The sequence below is a fragment of the Chiloscyllium plagiosum genome, chromosome 40 (assembly GCF_004010195.1).
Source record: "Chiloscyllium plagiosum isolate BGI_BamShark_2017 chromosome 40, ASM401019v2, whole genome shotgun sequence".
NCBI classification, from domain to species: Eukaryota; Metazoa; Chordata; class Chondrichthyes; order Orectolobiformes; family Hemiscylliidae; genus Chiloscyllium; species Chiloscyllium plagiosum.
The window spans coordinates 23642972-23660062 of NC_057749.1; the positions used below are offsets into that span (position 1 = coordinate 23642972).

Below are 17091 nucleotides of genomic sequence, written 5' to 3' on the forward strand. Positions count from 1 at the left end.
GTGCACTGGAAGCAATTCCAACTTCTACGTGGTGACTGAGTGAATGAGACAACAGCTGCAGTAATAGATAATATAATCCTTGCCTCCCAAGAAAACTAAAAATACATAGAGTCATAGAGATGTACAGCATGGAAACAGACTCTTCAGTCCAAATCATCCATGCCGTCCAGATATCCCAACCAATTCTACTTCCACCTGCCAGCACCTTGCTCATATCCCTTCAAACCCTTCCTATTCACATACTCATCCAGATGCCTTTTAAATGTTGCAATTGTACCCGCCTCCACCACTTCCTCTGGCAGCTCATTCTATACCCGTACCACCCTGTGTGAAAAAGTTGCCCCTTAGGTCTCTTTTATATCTTTCCCCTCTCACCCCAAACGTATGCTCTCTAGTTCTGGACGCCCCCACTCTGGGGAAAAGACCGACAGTTCAACCTATCCATGTTCCTCATGATTTTATAAACCTCTATAAGGTCACTCCTCAGCCTCTGACACTCCAGGGAAAACAGCCCCAACCTTTTCAACCTCTCTGTACAACTCAAATCCTCCAACCGTGACAACATCCTTGTAAATGTTTGCTGAACCTTTTCAAGTTTCACAAATTCCTTCCAATAGGATGTTCCCAAAGTGGCCTAACCAATGTCCTGCACAGCCAGAACATGACCTCCCAACTCCTGTACTCAATACTCTGACCAGTAAAGGAAAGCATACCAAATGCCTTCTTCACTATCCTACCTACCTGCGACTCCACTTTCAAGGAGCTATGAATCTGCATTCAAAGGACTCTTTATTCAGCAACACTCCCTAGGACCTTACCATGAAGTGTATAAGTCCTGCTAAGATTTGCTTTCCCACTAAATTAAACTCCATCTGCCACTTCTCAGCCCATTGGCCCATCTGATCAAGACCCCGTTGTAATAGGAGGTAACCTTCTTCACTGTTCATTATATCTCCAATTTTCGTGATATCTGCCAACTTACTAACTACCTTTTATGCTCACATCCAAATCATTTATATAAATGATGAAAAGTAGTGGATCCAGCACAGATCCTTGTGGCACTCCACTGGTCACAGGCCTCCAGTCTGAAAAACAACTCTCCACCACCACCCTCTGTCTTCTCTCTTTGAGCCAGTTCTGTATCCAAATGGCTTAATTCTCCCTGTATTCCATGAGATCTAACCTTGCTAATCATTCTACCATGGGGAACCTTGTCGAACACCTTACTGAAGTCCATAAAGATCACATCTACCATTCTGCCTTCAATCCTCTTTACTTCTTCAAAAAACTCAATCAGGTTTGTGAGATATGATTTCCAATGCACAAAGCCATGTTGACCATCTCTAATCGGTCCTTACCTTTCCTAGTACATGTACATCCTGTCCCTCAGGATTCCCTCAAACAACTTGCCCACCAGCAACGTCAGGCTCACTGTTCTACAGTTCCCTAGTTTGTCCATACCACCTTTCTTAAATAGTGGCACCATGTTAGCTAACCTCCAGTCTTCCGGCACCTCACCTGTGACTATCAATGATACAAACATCTCAACAAGGGGCCCAGCAATCACTTCCCTAACTTCCCACAGAGTTCTGGAGTACACCTGATCAGGTCCTGGGGATTTATCCACTTTTATGCATTTCAAGACATCCAGCACTTCCTCCTCTGTAATATGGGCATTTTTCAAGATGTCACCATCTATTTCCCTATATTCTATACCTTCCAAGTCCTTTTCCACAGTAAACACTGATGTAAAATACTCAGTTAGTATCTCCCCCCATCTCCTGCGGCTCCACACAAAGGCCACCTTGCTGATCTTTGAGGGGCCCTATTCTCTCCCTAGTTACCCTTTTGTCCTTAATGTATTTATAAAAACACTTTGGATTCTCCTTAATTCTATTTGCCAAAGCTATCTCATCTCCCCTTTTTGCCCTCCCGATTTCAGTCTTCAGTATACTCCTACTGCCTTTACCGTTTCTAAGGATTCACTCAATCTATCCTGACTATACCTGACATGTGCTTCCTTCTTTTTCTTAACCAAACCCTCAATTTCTTTCATCATCCAGCATTTCCTACACCTTTCCTTTCACCCTAACAGGAATATGCCATCTCTGGACTCTCATTACCTCATTTCTGAAGGCTTCCCATTTTCCAGCCATCCCTTTACCTGCGAACATCTGCCCCCAATCAACTTCTAGAAGTCTTGTCTAACAGCATCAAAATTAGCCTTCCTCCAAATTAGAACCTGAATTTTTAGATAGAGTCTATCCTTTTCCATCACTCTTAAAACTAATAGAATTATGGTCGCTGGCCCCAAAGTGCTCCCCCACTGACCTCAGTCACCTGCCCTGTCTTATTTCCCAAGAGTAGGTCAAGTTTTGCACCTTCTCTGGTAGGTACATCCACATACTGAATCAGAAAATTTTCTTGTACACACTTAAACTCCTCTCCATCTAAACCCTTGACACTATGGCAGTCCCAGTCTATGTTTGGAAAGTTAAATTCCCCTAACCACACTATTATTCCTACAGATAACTGCAATCTCCTTACAAATTTGTTTCTCAATTTCCCGCTGACTACCAGAGGGGTCTATAATACAATCCCAATAAGGTGATCATCCCTTTCTTTTTTCTCAGTTCAACCCAAATAACCTCCCTGGATGTATTTCCAGGAATATCCTCCCTCAGTACAGCTGTAATGCTACCCCTTAGCAAAAAAGCCACTGCCCCCTCCTCTCTTGCCTCCCTTTCTGTCCTTCCTACAGCATTTGTATCCTGGAACATTAAGCTGCCAGTCCTGTACATTGTCACAAAGCTGGTTTCTTTTTCCTAAAAGCGGTTCCTTTTCGCAAGGTTACTCTGTCCTTGGTTTTTTCAGATGGGTAATATACCGCTCTCAGTTCCAATTAATCTAGTTTGGTATAGAAATTAAAGGGTATTGAGAGGCCCTTTTGTTTAAATGTAAACAGATGAGACTTCAGGCCAAGTCATGTTTTAGAACTGACCTGTAGAATGAAAGGGGAGTGGTCAGCTCTCTAGCTGAGCTGAGCAGTTTAGTTCAGTCCAGAATTGGTTGGGAATTCAATGGTGAAATGTGCAGAAATTCTCTCTTCTGCCCTTCCAACTTCAACCTGTATGCATGTAACCCTTTCTTTGTACTGTGTTTTAAGGGGGTTTGCTTATTGGGACTGTAGCGTATATTCGGAACAGCATAATTAAGTCTAGTTTGGGCAGACTCAGTTCTATAAGGGTTCTTTATTCTGTTCATGTTTCATTGTGTAATTCTGTGAATAAATTTTTGTCTACTTTAAACCTGGTAGTCAACCTCACTAACTTAATCTGACTAATTTTCACTGTATACTTCCTGTTATGAAATATGGGTGTACCTTTGATAGTTAAAAGCAGAACTACCGGACACAGCACCAAGCGTTCTCAATAAGGCAACAATGTAACACTCGGTCGAATAACCATATTAGCTCGTTGCCTGGAGCCAAGAACAAATTCGAATTTGGCCACTCAGTTTAAATTATACCCCGAAAAATATCAAACTCCAATCCAGTTTGAATTGAGTATACTGACAATCTTAAAAGCCAATAACACAATCAATGCTTTGAGAGGGTATAAGACCAGGGAGAATTGAACAGTAGAGAGGACAACTGACAAGCCCAGCAGATAAACAGACTGCCTGAAAAATAGCTCTCTTAAAAAGGTACCTTTTCGATCGGTAACCTGTGACGCAAAAATTCCCAAGAAAAAGAAAAGACGATACAAGTAGATCCAAACAGAAGAACGGAAGCTGCCTAGTTTTGAGATCAGAAGGGTGGTTTTGTAAATCTTAATTGGGAGTTTTATCGGTATTCTAGAAGGGGAGGTAAAAGATAGGTTAGAGAAAGAAATAGTAAATAGTTGCTAGTTAATTATTCTCCGTTATACTTTAGAAAAAGAATTGTTAATTTTTACTTTAAATAGTTCTTGGCCACTTGAATTTTGACAGATTACTGTACAGGATAAATCTTTGCTGTGTTGCTGGCTTTAAATTAAGCAGGAGGGTTTATCCCGTCTCGTAACACTTTCCGAAACAAATTGAAAAGTTATGACCTGGGCTGCCTGCTTAGGAATGTTTTGAGTGGTCTGGCCTAGTCCATAACACCATCCCTGAGCCACGTTTCTGTAATGGCTATGATATCCCAGTCCTATGTTACTAACCATGGCCTGAGTTCATCTGCCTTCCCGGTTAGGCCTCTTGCATTGAAATAAATGCAGTTTAATTTGTCAGACCTATCTTGTTCTATGCTTTGTCCCTGCCTGCCCTGACTGTTTGACTCTTCTGTTCTCAACTGTATCAGATCGATCTCTTTCCTCACCATCTCCCTGGGTTCCAACCCTCCACCTTACTAGTTTAAATCCTCCCGAGCAGCTCTCTCTGCCAGTGCATTAGTCCCCTTCCAACTGAGGAGTGCAATCCGTCCTCTTGTACAAGTCACTTCTACCCCAGAAAAGATTCTAATGATCCAAAACGGTGAATCCTTCTGCCATACACCAGCTCCTCAGCCATGCATTCATCTGCTCTATCCTTCTATTCCTACCCTCACTAGCTCATAGCACTGGGAGTAATCCCGATATTATTACTCTTGAGGACCTCTTTTTAAAATTCCTGCCTTACTCTCTATATTCTCCTTCAGAATCTCATCCATTTCCCTTCCTATATCATTGATTCCAATGTGTACAATGGCCTCCCACTGGGTCCTCTTCCCCTTGAGGACTTTCTGCACCCTCTCTGGGGCATCCTTGATCCTGGCACCAGGGAAGCAACACATCATTCTGATGTTTCACTGCTGGCCACAGACCTGTCGGTGCTTCGGACTAGAGAATCCCCTAACACAATCGAACTCTTGGAACCGAACATACCCCTCATTGCATGAGAGCCAAATATTGATACCAGAAACCTGGCTGTTTGAGCTGCATTTCCTGAGAATCCATCACCCACTACATTTTCCAAAATAGCATACTTGTTTCAAATGGGGATAGCCACAGAAGACTCATGCACTACCTGCCTACCTTTCTTAGCTTTCCTGGAGTTAACTCATCTATGTGACTGTATCTGAGACTTTTCTCCCTTCCTATAACTGCCATCCATTACACCCCAATGCTCTTGTAAATTCCTCATAGCCTCTAACTGTCTCTCCAACTGATCCATTCAACCTGATTAGTTGGAAATCCCATTGCATTTATTGCAGATATAATCCTCAGTTAACATGTAAACTCTCCCTAAACTCCCACATCCGACAAGAAAAGCATATCACTCTACTAAAGCCCATTTTTGCTTCTTTCAATCTTAGACCCAGAAAAACAGCAGTCTTATTTCTCGACAAAACACTGCTTCAGTCTAACTTAATACTTAATATATTTTTAAGTTTCATTAAGAGACATATCTCAATAAAACATCATCAAGAACCAACCCACTTTACTAACTACTGCAGACTTACAATAAGGCCACACTTAAAATTATTCACTTTTCTGTTTCTGTGCTGTGACCTCTTCCATCAGGTTCCTCCAAGATCAGGTGTGAATTTCACTGTTTGTTAATTTTCCCAGATGCACTCCCATGTCCAGTAATACGCGAATTCAAACAACAAAGGTAGTAATGGTGCAGGCTCACTGCTGTGTCAGTTAGCAGTGTGTGTTTCTTTCCCTCTCATTCTTCTGCACTGACTGACCATGTGTGACTTTTTAAAATGCTGTTGTTTTGACTAATTTTTCTCCAAAGTTCCAAAACAATGCAACAGCATATAAAACAGTAATTGGTGTTCCTGAAATTTGAGGAAATCACCTCCAACACCTAAAATACCTCAAAAAAAAATAAAGAGCAGCCTATTACAGCCAGAAATTTTTCCCGTCCTCCATCTTGGATTACCCAGAATCCATGAGTACCTCAACTCAATCACATTAAACTGTTAGCATCACTTTGTAATAGTAGAAAGTGTCAGATTGAATTTAACATTGAAAAGTGGGAGATAACATTTTGGCAGAAAGGACAAGGAGAAACAAATGAGACAATTCTAAAGTGTGTGCAGGGACAGTCAGACGTTTTAAAAGAATTTAAAGTGGCAGTAATATTAATTATCAAAGCAAAGAGTGATCTGCAGTTTCAAACAAAGGTACAGAATACAAAAGCAGGAAAACTTACCAAATTTTCATAAATCTCTGCTTAGGCCATAATAGCATTGTGTTCAGTTCTGGTTATTATCCTTTAATATAGATGTGAGAATCCTTGAAAAGGTTAAGATAATTTGTTTTTACTGTTTCACAGGATGTGGACATTACTGGTTAAGCCAGCACTTAATGCCCATCTCTAATTGCCCAAGGTGATGGCGATGACATGCTTGTTTTGAACCACTACAGTCCATGTGCAGTAGGTATAGCTATAGCGATAGCGATTTTAGAAATGGAGTTCTAGAATTTTGATAGAGTGATAATGAAGGAACAAAATCCAGAATGGATACAGAGTTTGGTTGGAGAACCTGGATTGTTCTCCTAACAGCAAAGGAGATTGAGGAGAGATTTTATGGAGGTGTGCAAGTCTATGACAGACTTGCAGAGAGACAAAGTAAGGTTGTTTCCATTACGTCATTACCCAAAGACTTGGGGTGCAGATTGAAGATTCTAAACAAAACATGTAGGACTGATGCGAGGAAGAACTTTTTAATAAAGCTAATAGTTATGAATGGAACTGGAGACTAATTATCTCATTAAGGAAGTTAATTGCAGGATCACGGATAGATTTGATGAAATAGGGTTGGTTAAAGCGTTCAATGCAAATCCAACACTGACTCAATAGGCCAGATGTCATTTCCTACTCCACAACAACTCTTATAAAACTTAAAAAATCATATATCTGGATTACCTGTAAACTGAGTTCTCCTAATGTGACACCAACAGAGACTGGCCTCGAAGAATCAGTAATCTAAAAAAAAAACAATCTACAGTTATAAATCAACTTAATTACTTAACTGCATTAAGAATAATAAATGATAGTTGTACGAAGAAAGATTTACCGTCCTCACATACCATATACTAACCCTGAATTGAAGCTCTGTGATAACATACAATAATTGGAATCTATATAAAACTGGTAATAAAGCAATACTTTCAGCAAACAAATACACTTACAGCATCTTCATATCTCACATGAATGCTTGTTATTTTGATTTGCAGATTTTTAATAATCTGTGTTGCAAGCTTTTCCGCAAAGGAGTCCTTTTTCTCTTCTTTAGGTTTATCTTAAACAAGAATAAATAAAGTTAAAAATCACACAACACCAGGTTATAGTCCAACAGGTTTAATTGGAAGCACACTAGCTTTCGGAGCGACGCTCCTTCATCAGAAGAATAAATAAAAATGTCTGTCATTCTTCTTCAGAAAAAAAAAGTATAAAGTGCAAGCCAATTAACTAGGAGAAAGTAAAGCTTCTGATGCTGGAGATCAGAGTCGAAGAATGTGATACAGGAAAAGCACAGCTGGTCTGGCAGCATCTGAGGAGCAGGACAGTCAACGTTTCAAGCATAAGCTCTTCAATGAAGACCTTATGCTCAAAACATGGATTGTCCTGCTCCTCGGACGCTGCCTGACCGGCTTTGCTTTTCTAGCATCACACTCTTCGACGCAAGCCCATTAACTGACAAGCAATCCTGAGCTGTGGTTTTAGACAATTTTCTGAACATCAAGATTGCTCACAAATTAGAAGCTGCCCTAGAGAAGTCCTTCCATTAGTGAAATCAGAAGTCAGCCATACAGCTGAACAGGACACACCATTGTTGGCTTGGAATCTCAACGGTTTGACACAATGTTGTAAGGGGGCATTCATGCTCATGAACTACATGGCGTTTCATGCTGTGCCACCATAAGCACCTCACAGAGTCATAGTTGTTTCAATCAAGATACTCAAACTTGCACTGGCTGGTAAACAAGTTTTGCTCATCCCTCTTGGGAAGTTAAGAGTTACAAAAGGAGGTGAAATTCCATCACTCTTCTGAAACAGATTCAGGGATCTAATATCTCAGTCAGGTAATTGAGTATTACTGAAATATCATTGCCTTGAAAGTCAGCCCCATTAATATAAATCTGGCAAAATCACCCGTCACCAGATCTTACCTGCTTGGTTCCTGACAACCCTTTTTCCTCACTATCTGTGCTGTCACATTGCATAGTTTTAAACACATTTAACTGGAGTACGAAACCAAATAATAATCAAGCATCCTAAACCCTGCCCAAGCAAAGTTTTATCCAAGGTCTCTTGGGCTGCAAACCATCAAGAGTTTGTTTTGAAAACAAAAATCTGATCATATGCAGCTTTTCTTTTTGCTTAGTATGTTAATGATTTCATTTTGAATACAAGTAATGCTATAGTGCAACACCCAGGTAATTAGATATAATCCATTTAACATTTCTACTCATTCTTTGAGTCAAACACTTGACTATGTACCCGATGTGCTATTATAATGCCATTATCTACCACATGCTTTGACCAGTTAATCCACCTCAAAGCATCAGAAGAAATTCAAAGAAAAGTATCCCAAGAGTGCTGTTCAACACACAGCAGTTCTCCATTTCCCAATGTGAGCACAATTCCTCTCAAAGTGGCAATCACCTGTGAATGCAAACTGTACATGAGATCAGACTCCAAATGTACTGGGGAAGCACTTGGATGACATTTTGTTCATTTGTTTGCAGTAGCTATAGTCACCCCCTAACCCTAATGAGTATTTGTTTTTAAAACGCAATATCAATGATCTTTCTTCCCATAAGGAAACCACTTCCCAAAGAAAGTAATTATCATCCTATCACTGGAAATAGATAAGACTAGTGTTCAGATTATTTCCATTTCAAGGTTTTTTTTAAAATCAGTATAACCATTTCGGCAGAAAACACCGAGTTATTTCGTGCTACCCCTATAAATATTGGCAGAATACAGATAAAAGATCGAAGTAGAAGAGGCAGACTTGTATACAAGAATATGATCCATATCTTTACCTCGCCAACATCAACTCAGAGGCATCTTGCATAGACGAACTGTATCCAGTGGATGTACATGAATTCTAAGATAGTTCACTGAATGAACCATTATGTCTGCTTACACATATCCATTCTAGAGATTAAAAGATCCTTGACAGTTCCAGTGAAATTAAAGGGCAATAATTGATGTCAAAGTTATGGAAACCTCTAACTTCTGTAGCGGTCCATCCAGGTTCTCCATGTAGTTTGTGTGGATGCTTGTGTCATGTTTGGTCACTGCCACAGGTCACCACCAGGTACTTGCTTTTGTCAATTCTCCGAGTCCATTCCATATTTCATGGAACATGCTATGTTTACCACTTCTCTCCTATGCTAGACTGATTCCCAATCCAAATCTTTGGTCCAGGACGTAACACTGGCATTCTTCCGATACGGATTCATGCAGGATGTCACAGCATGTCCATCATTTTATCACTTCAAATTTTATTGACGTTGCTCGCCATATAAAGAATCCAAAAAACAATATGCATATACCAGGATTGGATAAAGTGTTTGACTTTGCTATAAACTCGTATTTCTGTCACGTTACTAAAGGGTTCTCTTCATGAATCCAGGAAACCTGTTTAGCATGGATGTTTTCTACTGAATGTGGAATCGCCATTGAAGATTGTTTTTAAAGTGAACTCCAAATGGACATGTATTTAACAGGTCCAGAAGCGAATTACACCCTTTAGGCTGTTAATTTATCCTGTTTGTTCCTGATTCACATGAAATCGCACTGTTTTGGTATTGAATGCCATTTCCCATTGGTTTTGCCATTTGTTCATTTTCAGAACTTCATCTTGCAGTGAATTCATAGAGATTTTGCTACTGCACAAACCATACAATCAATTGCACAGACAGTTGGGTTTTCAATTTTTGGAAAGGTCATTTAGAGAAGGTCAAGCCCCTCCCCAACCCCCGGTCCTGTTCCACGAGGTACTCCAAAAACTACAGCTCTGGGAGAGGATGGTACAGCATTCTTTGTTTCCCGTTAGTAAGGAAGTAGAGTGGACTGCTTGAAACAGAGCTCCAATAGAGTAATGAGAACATTCTGCTCTTACAGATGCCTGGACAGTCAAATACATGATCAGAGATAGGGTAAGAAACGGATTCTGTTCAAGTCTGCTCCTCTGAACTGGATTCAAATTCTTTGCTGGTGGACAGAATTCCAGAACAACTTTTCATCAAGGATCTGTGCACAACCACAACCCACTTTTCATCATGTGCTGAAAAGGAAGCAACAATCATCTGATGTCACTCAAGTCAAAGCAGCGAAAAGTGACTTTCCTAAAACTCGTGATCAAAGCAGTCACAATCTGCTGCTAAAATGCAATTAAATCAAATAGTTCACATGGATCTCAACTAGGCTTCCCTCTGTTAGGCCAATACGCACAAAAGCCACATGGAAACTAAACACCATGTATAAAGGCAGTCTGCATCTGGGGTGCATCTTTCCATCTGGATATATAAATGCGTTCCGCCTTCTTTCCAGAAGAAAGTTTTCCAGGGATTTATCCACCAATTCGTTTACAATCTCAAAAACTATTCGCCCTGGTAAGAACTTCCACTCTCAAAAATATGCAACTGAATTGCATGATCTGGCAGTTGCTCAAAACTGCCCTCAAGGATGGCAGATGACTGAATTAGTGCTAAAACACAAGGTAAACTAAATGTAAAATAACAAATCGTGTAAGGCAACAAGAATAAACTTATTGCCTGCCTGAAACCAAGTGTAGCTCAGCATAGGTGGGAAACATTCCCTCACCCAAGGGGAAAAAAGATTTCTACTTCTACATGTAATGGACTTGCACAATTTTCTCCCAGGCTTCTAATTTTGAAGATATTCCATTGTACAACGTACAAACACAAATGGAAATAAAATGTTTCACATACTTCAACTGCCTGCATGCAGACTCACTTCCAATATTGTTTCCTAAACATGCTTAAGTTAGCCACTGGATTTTCGTTTTGAGGTATTGATCAGGTTGCAAATTTCAGATCTGATCACAACCTGATGCCAATTAGGAAATAGATTTTGGACTCTGAAATAGTGAAGCTATTGCCGAGAACACATTTTATATGATCAACATGGTACAGACTAAGAATGCCTTCCGAACCAGAGAGGCAATTGCAACAATGAAGGCACAAAAACCATGGTCATAATGCCCTAAAAAAAAAAGAGAACAGACAAAAATACAAATTCCATCCAAGAAATTGAAATAACTCTGCCTAAAAGTTCTGGATATTGATGTAACATCACTATTGTTTAAGCATAACCAGATTCTCCATGTTCTCAGTGGAGAAACCTGAACGCCCCAAATTACTCAAGTTACCGAACTGACCCTGGTTTGACGCTAAATTTCATACTTCAATTCCATCATGAGTAAACATCTCTTTGAAACACTCTACCTTTGCATTCCTCCAACTCTGCAATCCAAGTTTTGATGAAATAGCTTATTTATGTCCATCCTGTTCATCATCTTCAAACAGTTCCCATCTTTACAGTTTTAAGTGGAAATGGTTGAGGAAAGACTAATTCACTTCTCCCAGTTTTGTACCAGATATATTTCACAAAAAACAAAAGAGGCTCCACATCAACAGATTACTGAGATATTGAAAGCTATTCCCATTGTTTCTTTTCTCCCTCCCCACAAAGCCCAAGCGTTTCCTTCAGCTGTCAAGTCAGTAATTTATATGCATTCACTCTTAAAATTCAATCGCATTCCCTAAACAAATAAGTTTAGCTTTCGGTTCCAGTTACCCAAAGAAGAATTTTGACCCACTCTACAACAATTGATTTGGTGCCACCTTCCACACAAACTACAGTTTAAATGAGTTAAACTTTACATTCAGTTCATCTAATTAGGAAGTAGCCATCTGAAACATGAACATATAATTAGGAGAACATACAGTTTATGGTGAAAAACAATTGATAAAGTTATTTTTCCTACACACAAGATTATTTAAAGAACGCAAGCAACCAGTGGTTTTAAAGCATTGGAATAAGAGCAAAAATCAATCAAGGATAAAATGCAAAGTGCATCATAAAATATTCATACATACCTTTGGAACGGACTTTGGAAGATTTCTTAAAATACTTTTTAGACTTTTTACGTTTACGTCCTTAGCAATGCAAGCAAGCAAGACATACAGAAAGAGGATAAAGTGATGTTAGTCAGAGCTAGAGACATGCAGCACTAGAAAATAACCACTGTGTTGGTTAGTAGTATCTTGTGTGAAGAAGAAATAAGAAAAGTGAAGGAACAATTTGAAAAGCTGAACAATGTGGTACAAACTCTACAATAAAACAAGCAACATTCATTTTCAAGTTCAAATGGATTCCCCCACAATGAATGCAAAAATAGTGTCAATTTTCACAACAGCTTTCATCACATGCAGCTCAAGGGGTGCAGGGAGACATAACAATACACTGGATTTAAAAACTCAAACACAGACTTAACAGGTTCTATTACATAATCTGCAAGTAATCTTAACCAAATTCTCAGTTTTGCTTTAAATTTAAAATCATTCGGCCCATTAAATACTGTATAGAGAAATTGTCAGCTGAATTAATTTTTTATCACAGGCTTAATTAATAGGTTACTTGTGCATTAAAAGAGCAAGTGACAACATAAGCAATAAACTGAGCAAAAACAGGAAACAGTAGTGGTGAGGATTTTTATTGAACTGGTGGAAGATCAGAGGACACCCGCTCCTTGGTAAGTAGTAATGATTTATATTTGGGTATATAGGGCACAATTTCAAAAATTGTAGAGGACTCAAAGCTTATAAGTATTGTAAACAGTAAGGATAACAATGAACCTCAAAAGATGATGGTGGAATGGGTGGACAAGTGGTAGATCAAAGTTAATACTGAGCAGTCTAAAGTGATTCACTGTACTAAGACAACCAAGCAATTCAATATAAACTAAAGGGTGTAATTCTCAACCAGATACTGGGAGCTATATCTGCATAAATCAGTGAAGATGAAAAAACAGTTTGAGAAATCAGTTCTTAAAGTACATGGAATGCACAGAGAAGTAAGGATATGATGAAAAACCCAGGTAAAACTCAAGTTCAGCCTCAAGTGGAGTAGTATGCAGAGTTCTGGACAGCACACGTTTGGAAGGATGTAGAAGAATGAGAAAGGGTGCAGAAGAGATGCATGAGAAAGAAACTCATCTCTGGAACCAGTTACATCAATAGAGTGGAAAGGCTGAGACGCTCCCTCCAGAGAAAAGAACAGGTGAAGACTTGATAGAGGTGGTCAAAGACATGAGGGTCTGAACAGAACACAAACCTTTCCCATTTGTGGGGGGATGGAGAAACACAGGATTACACTAAGATGATCGGCAGAAGAAGCAACTGTAACATCTGGAAGTTTCTAAAACACAGCATGTGGTCTCAATCCACAATACACTGCCTCAGCACATGGTGCGGGCAGGTTTAATTGCAGCTGTAAAAAGGAAACTGGATAATTGGTGAAGTAAAATTGCAAGGTTGTTGGGAAAAGCTAACAGGGCAAACTAGGGGAATTGCTCTTGCAGAAAACCTGCTCAGATATGACAGTCCAAGAGCTCTCCAGCTGTCTTGTAACTATTCTATGAAACTATACAAAGTGACTGTTACTTAAAGATTCATCCAGCTGCATTTCTTCAAATTATTTCCCTTATGGCACTCTCTCAATCCGGTCACGCCAGTTCTATCGAGGCTGTTATTTCTGTGTCTCCACTGTCTCAACCATTGGTAGGGCTGTAATTCAAGGGTTTTATATATTGAATAGCAGGCAATTCATTCTCCCATTTTTGAAGCTGACCAGTCACACTTCAATAACTAACTTCATGTGACAGCAGCAACCTTAAGGTTGAAGTAATACAAAGTACTTTTCAAAACCTTTCAATTTCCATGTACGCTTACTCAGTAAGACTAGCAAAAGCATATGGTTTATTTAGTTTCACTGTTATAAAAACATTGCTTCATTATTTACTGCAAGTTAAGACTAAAAAAAAATCATTTTGCCGTCTAGTCACTAAAACTTGCCATCTAGTTGCACAACAAAAAAAGATAAAGCCACCAGTCTTGCTGGACCACAAGCTGCTCTCTCAATAGAGCGCAACAACTTGTGGTGGTTTAACCAGAGGGTCAGCATGCCTTAGGTAAGGGAGAGGTTGAGGAACAGCAAACCTCAGCCAATGTGGGAACTGAACCCACGTTGTTAGCGTCATGCTGCATCACAAATGAGGTATCCTACCAACTGGACAAAGTACAGTATGGACAAGAAACACATCAGATCGGGTTCAGAAAAGTGAAATCTATTTAAATGGGTTTTATTTTTGTACAATGAAGCAGGAATCACAATAAAGCTTCTACCATTTAAATTGTCTGCTCAGTTCATATTTCAGTAATTTAATGTATTTCTTGCCCAAATTGTACTTCACCCAGTTGGCAGGGCAGCTCACTTGTGATGAGAATAGCGTTGTTCAAAGCTGACAAGATCCACAATCCTGACAGAATTTTTGCTGGCGGGTAAAACTAACTCTAGCCCAACATTTTTTTTTAAAACAAAAAGCAGAACATGCTGGAGAAACTCAGGTCTGGCAGTATCTGTGGAGACAAAACGGAGTTAACATTGAATCCTCTGACCCTTTCTTCAGAACTAGGAGATAAAAGAGAGCAATTTTTAAATTTAAATTTGAAGCAAAATATTTTCGACCAAAAGTTGTTTTTTAAAAAGTGCCATCTAATAAACACATTCATGTATAACACTTTCAAATTCATTTGAAAACTTGCCTCAAAAATAACTTATTTGAATTAAAATGTTGCTCTTTTTGCAATGTGAATTTTGAGATACTTTTAATACAGAAGCAAAAAAGTCATTTTCTCTCTTTAGATTAATAAATTTAACAACTGTGCAATAAGGCTCACTGTCAGATGTGCAATGTTCTCCTGGGCAGTTTACCATCACAACAAAATAAAAATGTTCTGTTGCCCATATTCTGGCTTACATTAAGTTATACTCATTCATCATCCACATGCTGAAGTTCCGATACTTCTGTTCCAGCACTATCGCACACTTAAGAATTCTCACACTTTGCTCAAATCCCTCCCACAATCCAAAGATGAATAGGTTCAGTGGATTTGATATGGGATATGCAGGATTAAAAGGGATAAGGTAGGAAGGTAGGTCTGGATGGGATTCTCTTTAGAGGGTCAGTCTGGACTCGATGGCCAAATGGCCTGCTTCCAGACTGTAGGGTATCTATGCTTCTATGAGATCGCCTTATTTCTCTCTTCCTTTGAAGGTTCTACTTGACACCAATCTCGCTATTCATATTCTTGGCGGTTGTGTCAGATTTTACCCAATTACGTTCCTGTTTAACTTAGTAAAATGCACAAAGGAGTTTAAGACAGCATAAAAATACAAGCTCTTGTATAGAGGAATGTATACAAAAATGCACAAGAATTGTGCATCTGTGTAAAACAGTTCACATTTAATGTCTGTAAACATTCACAAGGAATGGAATTAAGCCATGAAAGTACTCCACCATTCATTTAAAAACCAGCAAGATGAACTCAACTCTTCCCAAACAGGATATCATCCAACTCGACTGCAATGATCTATCCCAGCTTTGAAGACACACAACTGTCAAAATCATTTCCTTTTCATAAAGCCATATTGATTCTGCCTTACCATTATGTGATGTAAACACCCTTGGTGTCCCTTCCTTAATAATCAATTCCAGCATCTCCCCAACTGGCATCAGGACATTTTTCACATTAAGGTCACATTTGACGGAGTGTGGCATAAAGAAGCCATGGGGGAAACCAGCAATGGGAGATCAGGGGAAATTCTCTGCATGGATGGAGTCATACCTGACATAGGGAAGCTAGCTGGAGTTGTTGAAGGTCAGGTATCTCAACTCTTGGACATCTGTGCAGGCATTTGTTAGGGCCCTACGATCTCAAGCTGTTGTACTTCCACACACATTATCTACTGTGTCCGTTGCTCTTAATGTGGTCTCCTTTACATTGGGGAGACAGGACACCAACTTGCGGAACACTTCAAGGAATATCTTTGGGAGACACACACAAACCAAATCCACCCCACCGTCCTGAGGCTGAACTCAACTTCCCCCTCCCACTCCACCAAGGACATGCAAGTCCTTGGCCGTCTCCACCACCAAACTCAAGCCACCCAATGCCTGGAGGAAGAACACCTCATCTTCCACCTCTCCAATCACACGGGATCAATGGTGATTTCACCAGTTTCCTCATTTCCCCTGTCCCGACTTTATCCTCGATCCAACCCTCTAACTCAGTACCACCCTCTTGAACTGTCCATCTCCATTCCCAACTGTCTGTTTCACCATCCTATCACCATCACCATTCCCAGCTACCTTCCCCCAGCTCCAACCCCTCCCATTTACCTCTCCATCCGTTTGGGCCCTAACTCCCCATTCCAGATGAAGGGCTTATGCTCAAAACCTGCTCCTCGGATGCTGCCTGACCAGCTGTGCTTTTCCAGCACCATATTTTTTGACTCTGTTCTCCAGCAACTGCAGTCCTCACTTTCTCCCGTCAGGAATTGCAGCAGGACCTTGAGCAGCTGGGGAAGTAGGCTTGGAAGTGGCAAATATAGATAAGTGTGAGGTCTTGCACTTTGGGAAAGTCAAATCAGGGTTGGATTTTCATGGTGAGTGGTCGGGCCTTAAAGGAGTGCAGTGGAACATAGGGACCTTGGAGTTCAGGTGCACAGGTCTCTGAAAGTGGAGTCACAGGTAGACAGGGCTGTGAAGGTGGCTTTTGGCACACTGGACTTCATCAGTCAGGGCATTCAGTAGAGAAGTCGGGAAGTTGTATGGCATTTGTACAGGATGTTGGTGAGGCTGCAGTTGGAGTATTGTGTTCAGTTTTGGTCACCTTGTGATAGGAAGGATTTTATCAAACTGGAAAGAAAAAGTGTACAAGAAACTTACAAGAATGTTGCTTGGACTCAATGGTCCGAGTTACAGGAAGAGGTTGGATAAGCTGGAACTTTCTT

The 17091-nt window shown here is 40.0% G+C and overlaps 1 protein-coding gene across 4 annotated transcripts in view; it reads right to left on the bottom strand.

Annotated features, from left to right (window-relative positions):
* vps13c (vacuolar protein sorting 13 homolog C) overlaps positions 1-17091 on the bottom strand; it is a 286760-nt gene that overhangs the window by 226773 nt on the left and 42896 nt on the right. For 2 of the 4 annotated variants that reach the window (XM_043680591.1, XM_043680595.1), the window contains exons 7-9: positions 12114-12173; positions 7167-7276; positions 6901-6960 (exon numbers count right to left, since the gene is read on the bottom strand). In XM_043680591.1, the coding sequence (XP_043536526.1) occupies positions 6901-6960; positions 7167-7276; positions 12114-12173 (230 nt within the window). The remainder of the gene's footprint in view (positions 1-6900; positions 6961-7166; positions 7277-12113; positions 12174-17091) is intronic. The other 2 variants (XM_043680592.1, XM_043680593.1) reach the window with 1 other exon arrangement.